The sequence below is a fragment of the Nannobrachium achirus genome, assembly GCF_963921795.1.
Source record: "Nannobrachium achirus genome assembly, chromosome: 15".
NCBI classification, from domain to species: Eukaryota; Metazoa; Chordata; class Actinopteri; order Myctophiformes; family Myctophidae; genus Nannobrachium; species Nannobrachium achirus.
Window position 1 is genome coordinate 13,168,852 of NC_137822.1, and position 14,875 is coordinate 13,183,726.

The following is a 14,875-nucleotide window of genomic DNA, read 5'->3' on the forward strand; positions in this document are numbered from 1 at the left end:
ATAAAAAAGATAGGTCCCTGTGAAGAGAAATCAGAAAGCATGTTAAATGTGAAGATCAAAAGAGAAGGAATGGCTGCTTCTGCATGAACATCAGGTTCAAATCATGTGCAACTACAGTACAGTAAGCCTGCATTTATGAGCAGTACAAACGGTTTCAAAAAATAGTTTGGTGACAGTAATTTGTAGTTGTTAATGTTGTTTTCATTTTGTAAATATGACATAGTGTCATCTATAGGTGAATATAGTTACTGTACAAGCTCCAATGTGCTTTTTCGTACAGTGTATACAACACAAAGATCAGACGTATACTAGCCCTGTAAGACCGAATGAATTTCTACTTGCAACTTTATTTTTTCAACCTTTCAGATGGTGTTGTAGGCGTACTTTGGAGAGGAAAATGTAATGTTTTTTTTTATTTTAAAATGTTTTTGTAAGGTTTTATAGCCAAAAAGCAATAATTATAAAGCATGCTCAAATTTACATTTGGGGGATATCTTTCATGTTCTAGACATTCTAATGATCACCCCAAAAAATTTTTATAGGAATTTTACTTGTGTTTTTGTGAGGAATAGCTTCAGTGACTAAGTGAGATGTTGTTCTTCCAGACTCTGGACTCCAGAGATCTTGAAGTTGTGCGAATGTCAGATCTGTGGGGGGTATTTATATGCAAATATCATGGCCAATGACATAGTAATACTAAACAATAGGATCCAATGGTAATGTCTGGGTGGTAGGGGGAGCAAAAATAAAATCATTTCAACCTTTTATTTTGGATAAAATACAAATGTTGTGATACTGCAACAGTGGGTCTTCCAGTGATAGTGTCAGTCTTCCGTTCATTATCACTGGAGCAGTGCCACACTCTCCACTCCGGACCAAAATCAATACGCATGACGTCAGGCTCTCTGGTGTCTTGTTTCAGGAGAAAAATGGCCAAAGCGAACACGTCTCTCAGAATGATGTGACACACAACATTTGCTTCAATAAAGTTATGTTCCTCCCCCTTAAGGATCCCTGTCTTAAGATGTTGCTTTTCCCTCTGTGGTTCCTAAAGAGACCAACCAAGCCGTACTTTTCGTGTTGCTCTCTCAGGGGCATATGAAATCATTACAATGGCATGCCTCGGGGTTGTCCTTGGACTCGGCTGGGTGGACATTTTCCATCACTGGTGTCCTTGCTAGGGAGAACACATGTTTTAATCACACGCATACACTCATGTGCGTGCACACACATACATGCAGTCATGCACACGCACACACACACACACACACACACACACACACACACACACACACACAGAGACACGCACGCACTAATAGCATCCCTTCTAATGAATTACAAACGGGCCTTGAGGCTGTGCCCATGTATCCCAGTAATGTCTGGCTTAATGTCCGATGACAACACACTACAGCATACCAATGACAAGGACATACACACACACACACACACACACACACACACACACACACACACACACACACACACACACACACACACACACACACTTAGCTATTTAATTCATTCAGTTACTATGAAAAGCTCCGGCTGTCCATCTGACTGTCTGTCTGTCCGTCACGTCACACTTTTGCCCTACTCTTATCTCCGGCACCATTGCCCCTATCCATGCCAAACTTTGCCTCCACCCCTCATTTCTCAAATGGCCCTCTTCTAGCGCCACCATCAGGCCAAATTTTGCAAAACACATTTTTGGACACTGCTCCTACAGATTTTGGCCTAAAATCACGCAAAGTGGTACACAGAATCTCTAAAGTCATGTCATCAACATGGATCTGTCCCATTTCCCATATTCCCTCCTAATTGGCTACGTTTGCCTTCTGAAGTTTGTGTATGCGACCTGACGGTTGCTTATCTCCCGATTAGGGAGTCTTACCTGGTTTGGTGTTAGAAAATATTAGGTGGCAACCCCCCAAAACAACTCCGTTGCTGTCCATCTACATTTTGAATTTATTTGATGCTATATTAGTGCAAGGTACAGTACAGTGGTACAGTCTAGCTCAGTGGATCTCAAATTGAGGTCCCCTTGGACCCCCAGGGGTCCCAAGAAAATCTATTATAGCATCAATATCAGTTTAACCACGTTAACCCTAAGTACATCGGCTATTTTAAAATAGTGATTTACAAGCTCACAACACGCCCTTCGCGGCTTGGGAGCTGCAGTGACTACAAGTGCAGTACACACATAATTTAACAGATAAAATAATGTAAAAGTGTTGAAGTAATTGTAGTGTATTTTAACCCATTCAGGCCGGGTACACATTTTAGTGTATGGGAGGGGCTTACAGTACATGTACAGTATGTATCAACATATTTGTTTTTGTAGGCTAATTTCTGATTTGTGCCTAACTATAGGTTAGGCCTAAATGGGTTAAATCACAGGTCTAATTTTATATAAAGTGATATCCATTTATGGTAAATCCTCAGTAGAAAAGTGTATATTTATTAGGTGTGTATGTGTAAGTATACATTTTTGCAAGATATAGATACGCGAGTTACACCTACAGTATCAGCCCTTCTTTTAAATTAGAGAAGGGTTGCAAGGTATAACTTGCATATCTAATAAATATAAACTTTTCTACTGGAGATTTTCCATAAATGGATATCACTTTATATCAAATTAGCCTGTGATTCACTGTTCACTCCAATTACATAACAATTTTGTCCCTGGCACAAAATATTTTTTGATGGGGTTCCATAACCAAATGCATATACATTTGGGGGTCCTTCACATAAAAACGTTTGAGAACCACTTGTCTAGCTGTTCATACAACGAGACGGGGTCTAATAACGGCGTGACTACTGACTACCATATGTGACATATCTATGACTATATTTGAGCATGGTGTCAGCTTGATCCAAGCCCCATTAACCCCTCTGAAATGGAAAAACATTTGCATGGAGATACTTGCTTGCTTGGCCTATTGACATCGTTCACCAAAAATGGCATTGAGATTGTTCCAGTGATTTGCCAGATTAGCCCTGGAGAAAACAAACAAACAGACAGCCAGACAGACAGACCAGACCCTCTTCTAGACAGCTATCGCCTCCTACAGAGCCAATCATAAAGAAAGCACTTTGCTAACATTTGGATCAAAGTGACTGCCAGTGTTTTACATAGAGATATTTAAAGGTAACTGCAACACACACCCACAGCCTGTCAAGAAAGTTCAAAGACAAACTTGACAGGAACTTGGCAGAAGCTGTGTTTAAAATAGCAGCAGATGGAAGGGGAGGGCTGCCTCATTGTTAGTCCAGCGGACAACAATTGCATCCCCTGTCAATGTCAAAGGTCGACCAGCCAGCGTGTCTCCTTATTTGACTACTCTCAGATTAAACAGTAATGCCTCACATTGACTGATGTGACAGCTGGGCAGAATCTCGCAGCTCAAACATTTTTTACCATGGGGCTCTGTAGTCAGCAGTAGTTTAGATGTTTCCGACTGGCCACTTATAAAAGGGAAAAGATGCTGAGAGCGTATTTTTCTGGGCATCTGTTGGAAAGTTTTACTTCAATGGGAAATATGACGATGACTGCTGTATAGTATATATTACAGTATACGGGTATGTACAGTATTGTACACTGTATTTTATGTTTGCAATTGTTAAGCCCTAAAATCACGCAGCTTTGCACACACACACTCCTTGGCTGCCAAACCACAACCTCCACCCCTCATTTCTCACATGCTCCTCTTCTAGCGCCACCATGAGGCCGATTCTTGCAAGACACATGTTTGGACACTGCTCCTACAGATTTTGCCCTAAAATCACGCAAAGCGGTACACAGTATCTCTAAAGTCATGTCATTAACATTCTACCATTGCCTTCTAAAGCTTGTGTATGCGACCTAACGGTCGCTTATCTCCCGATTAGGGAGTCTTACTGGTAATTCATTTTCATGACACAAAATAAAAACGACCATGTCATTTGATATGTAAACTATGTCAAATGAATTAAATTGGTTAAGCAATTCCTTGCAAACACGCACGTGTGTGTGCGTGTGTATGTGTGTGTGCACACGCATGCGTGCAGCGTCCGAAGCGGGGGGGTGGTCTTTCTGTGTACAGTGTGTGCCCTCCCTCGGTCTGTGGACCAAGCAGGGAGTGACACTGATGAGTTGGGCTCACAGAACACTCCCCCGCTGCCCCTGTCCACTGACCCAGAGTCAGCAGGTTAATAACCAGTGCCACTGAAAGCCATCTGTCATTAGGTACCTGCCACTGATCAGGAACCAGCAGTTGTCCCTGCCCTTGTCAACCATCCCAGTGACAAATACTGTATCAAGCCCAACGAGCACCTACTGTAGGCCACACAGCAAAATCCTCAGTGTTAATGTGTTACTCTGAAGGCCTCTGAGGCATTGCAAATAAATTATATGAATTACTGGACAGTGGTGTAAAGTAACTAGGTATATACTTAAGTAATGTACAATTTTTAGATATTTGTACTTTATTTTAGTGTTTCCAATTTCCAATACTTTTGAAGTTCTACTCCACTACATCTCGGATCCAAATATTGTACTTTTACTCCACTACATTTATTTGAAAAAATTAGTTACTAGTTACGTTGCAGATACACATTTTTATATTATTATATATTATTATATTATAAAACATACATAAACCACTTTAGACCTATTTTATACTGTGGCTATTTGAAAATAGCCGATCTACAAGCTCACAACGCGTCGCGATGTTGTGAGCTTGTAGATCTGCTATTTTCAAACGTTTTGTACTTTTATTTTTGGTAATTTAAGTACATTTTTATGCCAACACTCTCATACTTTTACTCAAATACATTTTGAATTCCAGACTTTTTTCTTGTAACAGAGTATTTCTACATTGCAGTATTGATACTTTTACTTAAGTAAAACATGTGAGTACTTTTTCCACTGTTACTGGAATATACACAGGTGAATATTTCACATCACACTGTTCATATAGTTGATGCCCCATTCATACAGGTCAATGCCTTTTTAAGGTCATTGCACACGGAGTCCAATGCTATTTTGTATCGGTCAATCAACTCATAAAAAGAAAGAAAACACTGTGACACACTGTTGCTGCCATAAAGAGCCTTTATTGATGGTGAAAAAGTCAACCTCGTTCTGAATAAGAATTGTGTCACGTTATGACCACTTAACATTGGCGTTCTGTGTGAATGTACAGTATACTCATGGCACAAACGGCAGTTCAAAAAAACACATGTTCGGGCAAATTAACCGCCCAAAATACAAACGCTCAGTATGTGTGTAAGGACCTTGAGAGTTTACAAATATAACCAAATGGACCCTTGCGGGTCCGTTTAGTTACATTTATAAACTCTCAGCTCTCTTTGTTGTTTGCCCTCTAAACGACCACTTAGATTATTTATTTTGTGACATGGGTGGCACACCTCTCTTTTCCCCTCTCTACTCTTTCCCCCCTTCGCTGTTCTTCTCCTCCCCTTTAAAATAAATTGTATCCATCTTATCTTGGGTGTCGTACCCTTTTATGCTAATGCTGGCAAATGCTTGCAGCTTAATGTATTCATTAGGTTTACAAGACTTTTGATGATTTGTGGAGATAACAGGAGGACAGTGCATATTGAGGCGGCGTTTTCTCATCTGATATTGACAGTGAAATTGAATAAAGCTTGATAAATAGCAGCCGAGTGACATAGCCGTTGTTGTTGTTTTTTTATCCCATTTATAAAGACCGTCTCTCGTTCCACAAGAAAGGACAGAACAAGCAAAGGGGAAAGGAACGAAAACAAGCCACCTCCCTACTATGATTCATTTTGTTTATTATACCCGTGCTGCTGTATTGATCGCCGTGGCTGAATTTACAGTGACACTTGGCAACTATCAATTTTGAATTTAGGACAAAATGTCTGACTTGGGCTATAACTTGGGTGAAAAAGTCATCATCATAAAAACGTCCGCGTAGCAGCTAAGCAAGGCAACTCTTAAAAGACAGTGTTTACTCTATCGACTGCGTGGCAAAGCCTATGATAACACTGTGTGAAGTCTAGTGTTTTTTTTAACTGAGAGTGTTGATATTGCAGGCTTCCCTGGAGCAGCCAATTCTTGACCTGCATGAAACCAGAGGACTGCATAGGAATACTAATGTGCAACTTACAGGCTCACCTCTGAACTTAGGATTATTCCTCACAGAGTAATGTGCCTTTTGTTGACACAGTATCACAGATATGTGTGCGCTCGCACACACACGCACGCACGCACGCGCGCGCACGCACGCACGCACGCACGCACTCGCACACGCACACGCACACTCTCTCTCTTGATTTGATAGCTTTTTTATCCACAGTTAAACGGGTACTGTAGCATTGAAAGACTCAATTATGTTGATGTCACAATTGATGCCATAGAGGACTTTGACACTCTTAATAACATCCATTGTATTAACTCACTCGCTGCATTTTTAAAAATGGCTGCCAAGGGGGCGCCCGCTGGCCTGGTGGTCAAGGCGCATACCACATGATGCCTGCTGGTGTCGCCGGTTCGATTCCCGATTCGGACGCTCTTTGCCACATGTCATTCCCCATCTCTCTCCCCATTTCCTGTCAGTCTACTATCCTATCAAATAAAGGCATAAAAAGCCCAAAAACAAATCTTAAAAAAGAAAAAAAAATGGCTGCTAAGGGGCCAGGATGCCACAAGTCTCCATATAGACTTCCATGTAATTTGTAGTGCACGGATCGTGCACGCCCATGCATAGTTCATGCACCACATGTGTGCAGCACGCCGTTCACGGCTTTCAAACAAAAAAAATCCACTTGGAAATCCGTTCAGGCGTTCAAGCCATTATGTCTTCTTCAAATGTAAACAAACATGGCTGCCATGTTTGAAGGATGGGGTTGGTATGGGGGTCAAACATGCAATTTCACGATCGCGATCATGCCTATAGTAGATAGAAGGAAGTAAAAAAAATCAAGTTTTTGAAAATAATGAGGCGGCTGTTTTGATGCGCACAGTCCGTGGCCGGTGTGTGTTCCCCTTAAGGCCTGCCATCTGCAGGCCTGTACTACTAACTTGTGTATGTCTTTCTGCAGTACCACTCTGTATACTACTAGTGTACGCCAGTGGTTCTCACACTTTTTAGCTCAAGACCCAAACGAGGAATTAGACGGGACCCAAACTAGTTAAAATAGCAGATCAGATTGTGAGCTTGTAGATCGGCTATTTTCACTGCTTCTGGAATTGGACTTTCTTAGATGTGTTTGTTTGTTTTAAAATGTATAAAATTGGATTTCGAAATAATTACATTTTTTAATGTAGGAAAACATTTCTTTTACTTGAGTCGTGACCCATAAAAATTGGTCCGTGACCCACAAATGGGTCCCGACCCACTGTTTGGACAACAGTGGTGTAACCTAATTTGTCTGAACATTTCTAAACCAGTTACTCTTAACACAGGGGTGTTTAGAAACATTGAGCCCTGGAGGGACCATTTCTTTGGCAATGAAATCTACAATCTGATCATGGCTGGCTATATCCCTTGTATGCATTATACCTGATGACAACGTGAGATATGGATTCTATTACGTGTACAGGAGAATGCATTAAACGGTATGGCTCATGACTGGCTGGCTAGTGCGTACCAAACTGACATGTCATATTTAGTCGGCTATAAAATGCCTAATGTCCTCTTCAATGGCACCATTGCTGAACATAGTCTGGGAATCGAAGACATCAGCAAATGTTAATTTCCCCATGCGCTATCTAAGCTTTCTGTTGGAAGCTTGCGTGGTGTGTCAGCACCAATAGAAGCCTCTGCATAGGCGCACTGATGACTGCGTCAGTCACGCTTCAGCACCACAGACAGCGCCAACACCAAGGACAGTGCCGCTGTCAGTGCCCCGTGTACACAAACACACACACTCGCGTGCACAGACTGCACACAGATATATGAAAACACAAGTAAGACGCCCTAAGGCCGAGAAGCGGCACTCGGGTCGCGCTGAAAAGCAGCTGACTGAGCAGCCTTCGGTTAAACAGCATGTTAAAGCCTGTGAAAAGCCTGTGAAAGCCACAGCCAATCAGCGACGCGCCACAGACCCATTGAGTTAGTGTTACACCAAATGTGTTACTTACAACTTTTTGTGACCTGCCTTCATGGATAGAATGGGAGGGAGGAACTGAAGATGATAGGTAACGAAATGTTGTGTATTAGCGTGACTCACTGACGGACATGAGCTGGACGTTTTCATACTAACTGCGACCTGACGGTCGCAATACAGATTAGATGTCAAGCGCTTTGAGCTCAAAGGCTAATCATTTTTTGTGTTCTCATCCCCCCTTCTTTCCCTTGCCTGCTGTCTGCAGAGATGTCTGGTACGGGAGCAGACATATCCCAGGTACACTGGAAGCAACAGTGGCTGGAGAACGGGACACTTTATTTCCATGTGTCCATGACCAGCTCAGAGCAGCTAGCTCAGACAACACAGCCCACACCCCGGGAGCCAGCTCATGCTCTACACGAACACATGCATCTGCTGCACATATCTGTCATGGTAAGTGACGCTGAAGTACATGTGTTTGTATCCGACTGCTGTTCGCTCTGTGTCTATATTTGTCGGTCTCCTTTTCGGTCTCTATTTGTGCTTCTTTCTCATCTCTCTCTCTCTCTTTTGCTCATTTGTCTCTCATTGTCTCTCATTGTCTCTTTCTCTCTCTCTCTCTTTCTCTCTCTCTCTCTCTCTCTCTCTCTCTCTCTCTCTCTCTCTCTCTCTCTCTCTCTGACAGAGAGACAGACACACACACATGCACGCTTATTATTATGCTTGCTGGACAAAAGCACACACCACTCTTGTGACCTCTCTCTGCACCAAAACAAATTCCCTTGAAAACAATATCTGCATCCCACTCTCCCACTCCAGCTGGCTCGCTTAACAGTAACAGTCACAGACACGCACGTGCGCGCGCACACACACACACACACACACACACACACACACACACACACACACACACACACACACACACACACACACACACACACACACACACACACACACACACAGAGGCCGGCCGCCCACACACCTCTGGGCGGTGGCCTTCACTGTGGAGTGGTCCACTCCCTCCCTTTAGACTTCACTCTTAAGACCGCTCTCTTCACTTCTCCAAGCTATCATCTGTCAAATCACTTCCCTGTCTCTGCTCCGCCATTATTCTCTCACTTCATCCCTGATAACCCCTCCACCCCCAAACCCGCCCTGTGTCTGATACAGATATTCCACTTGCTGTATTTTTTATTAAGTCTGTCTTATAGGCCGTCTCTTTGACACTTTTCTCTTTCTTTTTCCCTTCAAAGTCCTCAACTCTTATCTTTTGTGTTTCTGACATCTCTTTTCATATCAGTTTCATCTTTTCTATGTCGCCCAGTGGGCATAAGGCGGCAATTGCTTTTGTTTCCGCTAACCATCTATGGATGAACGGTGCATGTGCGGAACAAAACACCCATGGACAAATGGTGCTTGCCTGCAAGCCACGGGCATGCAGTGCCATTGTTTTGGTTTCATGGAAACATCCATGGACAAGCGGTGTGTGCCACGGGCCATTCCTGGATGAACGGCGCATGAGACGAATCGTCCATGGACGAATGTTGCATGCACGCGACGAAGCATAAACGGACGAACGCCGCATACAGTATGCACGATGAAACCTCCATGGATGAACGGTGCATGCAAGGAATGTACAATGTATGGACGAATGGTAATAGCACAGAAAGAAATATCCATGGACAAACAAGACCTTTTTGTTTTCTCTAAATCCCCTTCACTCTCTTTAACCTCATCTGCCTACTCCAGTGGTCTTCAACAGGGGGTCCGTGACCCCTAGGGGGTCCTCAGAGTTACTACAGGGGGGCCGCCAAATCTTTGTGTGATAGGACAATTATTTTAAAATTAACTACTTGAACCCTCGCATCCCAATTCTGAGGAGAACTTGAAAATAGCAGATCTACAAGCTCTCAACGCCTCGCCTTGCGAGGCATTGAGAGCTTGTAGATCGGCTATTTTTGGCAAATAGGTTTGGTGTAGAGGTAAAAAAAAGTGAGGACCAAGTACATATAGTGAAAGTATACAAAATATCGACGATTTATGTGGTTAACGCATTCAGGCCGGGTACACATTTTAGTGTATGGGAGGGGCTTACAGTACATGTACAGTATGTATCAACATATTTGTTTTTGTAGGCTAATTTCTGATTTGGGCCTAACTATAGGTTAGGCCTAAATGGGTTAAATGTCTGAAAATACACATTAACATGAATCCAACATCGACTGATGACAGTGGTGTCAAACAAGTCTATGAATGCATCTATGAAATTGATGGAAATCTGCACCACACATTTATACATACTGTATAATATGTAGTGGGGGTCCCTGCTTCATCTCTCTCTCAGCTAAAAGGGGTCCTTGGCCTGAAAACGTTGAAGACCCCTGGCCTATACTCCTTTGTTTTCTCACTCCAGGACTCTGTGTCCCCAGGTGAACTACCGTCTCATCCATCCTGCCTTCCCCAACCTGCTGTATGGTCAATGTTTCATTCATTTGATTTCTGCTTTTTTCCCCTTACCTCATCACAGTCAAACTGTCAGTGTTACTTTACTGAAAAGGATCATGCCAGCCTTTTTGACATGTGGCTCTTTGATAGCAATTGATTCCCTCAAACTGTGATGTCATATATATTTTTTCATAACTGAGGTATCGGCTTATTCGTGATTGTTACAAAAGTCGGAGTGAATCCTTCTCAAACCATTTATTAAACACCTTGAAATCGCATAAAACATAGTACACTTCATGAACAAGCTCTTCTGCTATTGGTTCTCACATATATTTTGTAATTTGGCCAATTTACGCTTTCTGAGCTAAATTAACATTTATTCTGCATAATACCGTTGATTGATTGATTCTTTTTATTAGACCAGCATTTGGCCACGCAGTTGAAAATAGTCACACGCTCTTGCTAAGCGCTGCTTACACCAATACTCTGCCGGGAAGACGGTGAAGGTGTCGGCGATGTGTGGACGGACGGTCCTCGGTAATCTCAATCGAAAGGAAATATGATACAAGATGCAGTGAAGAGGGAGCGAAACGAAGGAGCCACATTCAGGCAGCAGGAACAGGAGACAAGCTGTGTTGGACTGGCCTTGGGCCCCCAAGGTGTCTCCTGGCTCTTTGAGTGAACATCATTAAGTGTGATTCTGTCAGCTCTATGGCAAGCTCAAGTCTGAGTGCTCTATTCTTTTGGCATTGAGCTGTCGGGCTCTCACTCACTCTTTCTCCCTCTCTATCGCTCTCTTCGGCTCTTCTACACGGTCTTTCCATTAGGACTGCGCGGTAGTCAGTCAGCTCTCTGCAGGACACGATTCTTCTGACTGCTAGAAGCACAGCTTTTGTAGTTTTTGTTTTGTTTTCCAAAATTTTATAGCACATTTCCTCTTTTGTATGTTTTTTTTTTATAAGATTGGCGTCATCATGCTTCATTTATAATATAAAGAGATGTTAATCTAAACAGAGTAAAAAAGATGATGTGGGTACATTTTTTATGCTCTCGGTTACATTTGCAGTGTATCATACCACATTTCCTTGTGAAAATGTGAATCTATACTGACTTACTGGAAGCTGTAGGAAGAAGGAGAAAAAAAAGAATACGCTCTGCTAGGCTCATATTACTGTACATAGAGAGACAGAAGTAATTTATAGAATAGTGTGTTCACATTTGTAAGCAAGATATCAGCAATGACAATGAATTTACAATGTGGTGCTGACAAAAGCACATTTACTCCCTCAAGGGAAGCATTGCCTTCGACAGACCTTCAGTCTGAAGCAGGTTTTACTAGGCCAGCCAATGTCCTTACCATTTTGTTAATCCAGTAATAAAAGTGGTCTGCCTTAGCACACTTCTCAGTGTTTTATAGGCTTAATGTGAGGCCTTCTGTATAATGTTCTTTTACAAATATGCCTTTCCAGGCTCTTAACCATAACACTGCTTATTTTTTTTTTATAATACAAATAGGTCTCATTGAATAAAATAACATTATTCATAGTTATTGTGTATGTACAGTCTATTATCTGCATTGCTGGTCTCAAAATGCGCTAGGGCTTAAATGGATGGCGATTTAATAGAGCCAGTGCTACAACCCCTTGTCTTTAATTTACATAATAACTGCAATGTAATAAAGCAAGTCAGCATATACATTTTATATGTGCATTTACAGCTGATATAGGGTTTCATTCTTCAATCTGTTTGTATGGTGTTTTACATATTCATACAGTACAATGTAAGCTTTCATTATTATTGTTACCCAATCATGAACAATTTGCATACAAGCTATTTTGGCAAATCAGTTGTATTATTTATTAATCCTCCGTGCCACATTTTTATTAAACCCACATTGACATACAGTATAAGATGCAAGAAAACTAAAAAAAAGAATGGAAATGAACAACCCAGGCATCCATCATTTCAGGAGGATGTGCATTATTAGCTTTGATGCCTTTGATCTAATTGGCTAACTTGTCAGTGACAGTATTGAACAGTTCCGAGCGCTGTGTGATAATGAGTGTTTCATAGGATACACTTAGACCTCTGCCGTGGCCTCTCCCTGTCTCATAGGTTTCCATAATTGGCTTCAGCATAGCGAGAAACAAATTGGTGATTTAAATCAGAAAGGGCCAATAAATTGAGGGATCACACTGGTCACGCAAAAACATAATTTGGTTTACTAATTAGGAAACTCTTGTGAGTTCAACCTCAGCCATATCATCTATATTATAGGATTGCTACATATGCATGGATGTCCCCTCACAATGGCTCACATGTCGACCAATCAAATCCCACTGGACTAGTTTTATCAGATGTCCTCTGTGTTTGCTGACAAACTTTTCATTTTACAAATTATGGCCAAAATGGCCAAACTCACACTGGATAAAATACTCGACCCTCCTCCGCAATCCTGGCTTATGGGAGGGCATGGCCCCAGCCATGTCACTATGAATCAGACATAACCATAAAAAATTAAAAACAAAACAATAGCCCATACATGGAGAACCGGTTGTCCAGAGCCACAGTTCTGTGCATATACTACTGTACTACTGTATGCAGATCATGTGGATATATATGGGACCAACTGACTTCAGTTCCCACCGTAGAGTCGGTTGTCCACCGCCGATTCAACCGATATGCATATTGGTTGAGAATAGTATATATAGTATATATATATATATATATATATATATATATGTATGTATATATATATGTATGTATGTATGTATGTATGTATGTATGTATGTATGTACCGGTATGTATATATATACACATATATATATATATATATATATATATATGGGCATATACTGATGACATCAGAGATATCCATATATGGGCATACAAGGGACACAGGTACTGTAGACAGACATATATAGAGATCTCAACATATGCGCACACATAAAGGGACACAGACAGACGGGTACAATGGGTAATGCTGACTGACAAAGCCCCTGTCACTATGACTCAGACATATCGGTTGAATGAGTGGTGCGACGTATTTGTGAGGGCTGTTTAGCAGTCTGAAGTTATTGCAAAGTACCAGAGGTCTCCAAAATAATATTAATCCCAGGCGAATAGGGCTTTAGTTGTTCCTTGCTGTCGGGCAGAAACCTTGTCACAAGCTCTTGTGGCAACGTTTTTGCTTCAATCGTTGTAAAACCCACAGACACACTTGTAGACGCGCTTGTAGATCAGCTATTTCCATCACTTCAGCGTGACACTGTTGTACGATGAAGTAGGCCATTCATTTATGGAAAAAAAAAAAAAAAAGATAGATATAGAATTATGGAGCTGCAAGGTTTTTGTTCAATATTGAACTAGAACTACTGTACATACCTTACAGTACCTACTGTAACTGGGGGAAAAATACTGTAGCTATGAAGCCTGCATTACAGAGTGACACGATCTGAATTGATATTTTGTAGATTATACATTTTTTGATTACTGGTATGGTTTTGAAAACTAAGGTTTAATGAAAGAGCATGTAGTTTTTATTCAAATGAGATGAAAGTATTATTTGACGCGTTAGGCTTTTGAATATGGCATATACTTAGTTGTACAATAATGAATTCATACTAATAACTCACCGCCTTTAGAAACCCTTAAAGCTGCAATTACTAAGAATGATGTTCACCGGCTTGGGCATGCGGAGATACTGACAGGAACAGTGGTGGGAAAAGTACTCATATTTGTTTTAGTTAAGTAAAAGTATCAATACTGCAATGTAGAAATACTCTGTTAGGGTGCACACACACCGAAGTACCTATGAGAGTGGAATCCACATTCCACCAATGCATTTCATTGAGAATGGAGCGCTTTCATGCCAGTAGAGGATTTCTGCTAAAAACGCTCCATTCTCATTGAAACGCATTGGCGGAATGCAGATTCCACTCTCATAGGTATTTGTGACTTAATCAATCTGTATCCTGACTGAGTTCTCTATCCTGATTGAATACGGTATCCCGTCCTGAAAATGCATTTTCTGTTTAATAAAAAGCTGAAGAGACATAGGGACTCCTATTCAGGCCCGGATTTATGACATGAGGCCCCTGGGCAAGGGGAAATAAAGAGGCCCTCAAAAATTCCACCTCCGGTCCACCTGACCACACCGTGACCTCACCTCCGGACCGGCCATTGCATATTCTGACTGTGTATCCTCATTGGCTCATTGGAAGGGTCTAAAGCGGATACAGAAGTGGGGTTTGTGTGCATGTGTGTAGCCTATGTGTGTGGAAAGTACCGGATACATAGAGTGGGCGGGCTTTAGACTGCACTAAGCTTTCAGAGCAGCTACATGCAGTGCGGC

The 14,875-nt window shown here is 41.7% G+C and overlaps 1 protein-coding gene across 1 annotated transcript in view; it reads left to right on the forward strand.

Annotated features, from left to right (window-relative positions):
* The window catches only part of astn2 (astrotactin 2), a gene marked incomplete at its 5' end in the record, with an annotated part of 725,257 nt that overhangs the window by 87,316 nt on the left and 623,066 nt on the right, over positions 1-14,875 (forward strand). The window contains 1 exon segment of the mRNA XM_080743421.1: positions 8,342-8,529. Within this exon segment, the coding sequence (XP_080599547.1) occupies positions 8,342-8,529 (188 nt within the window).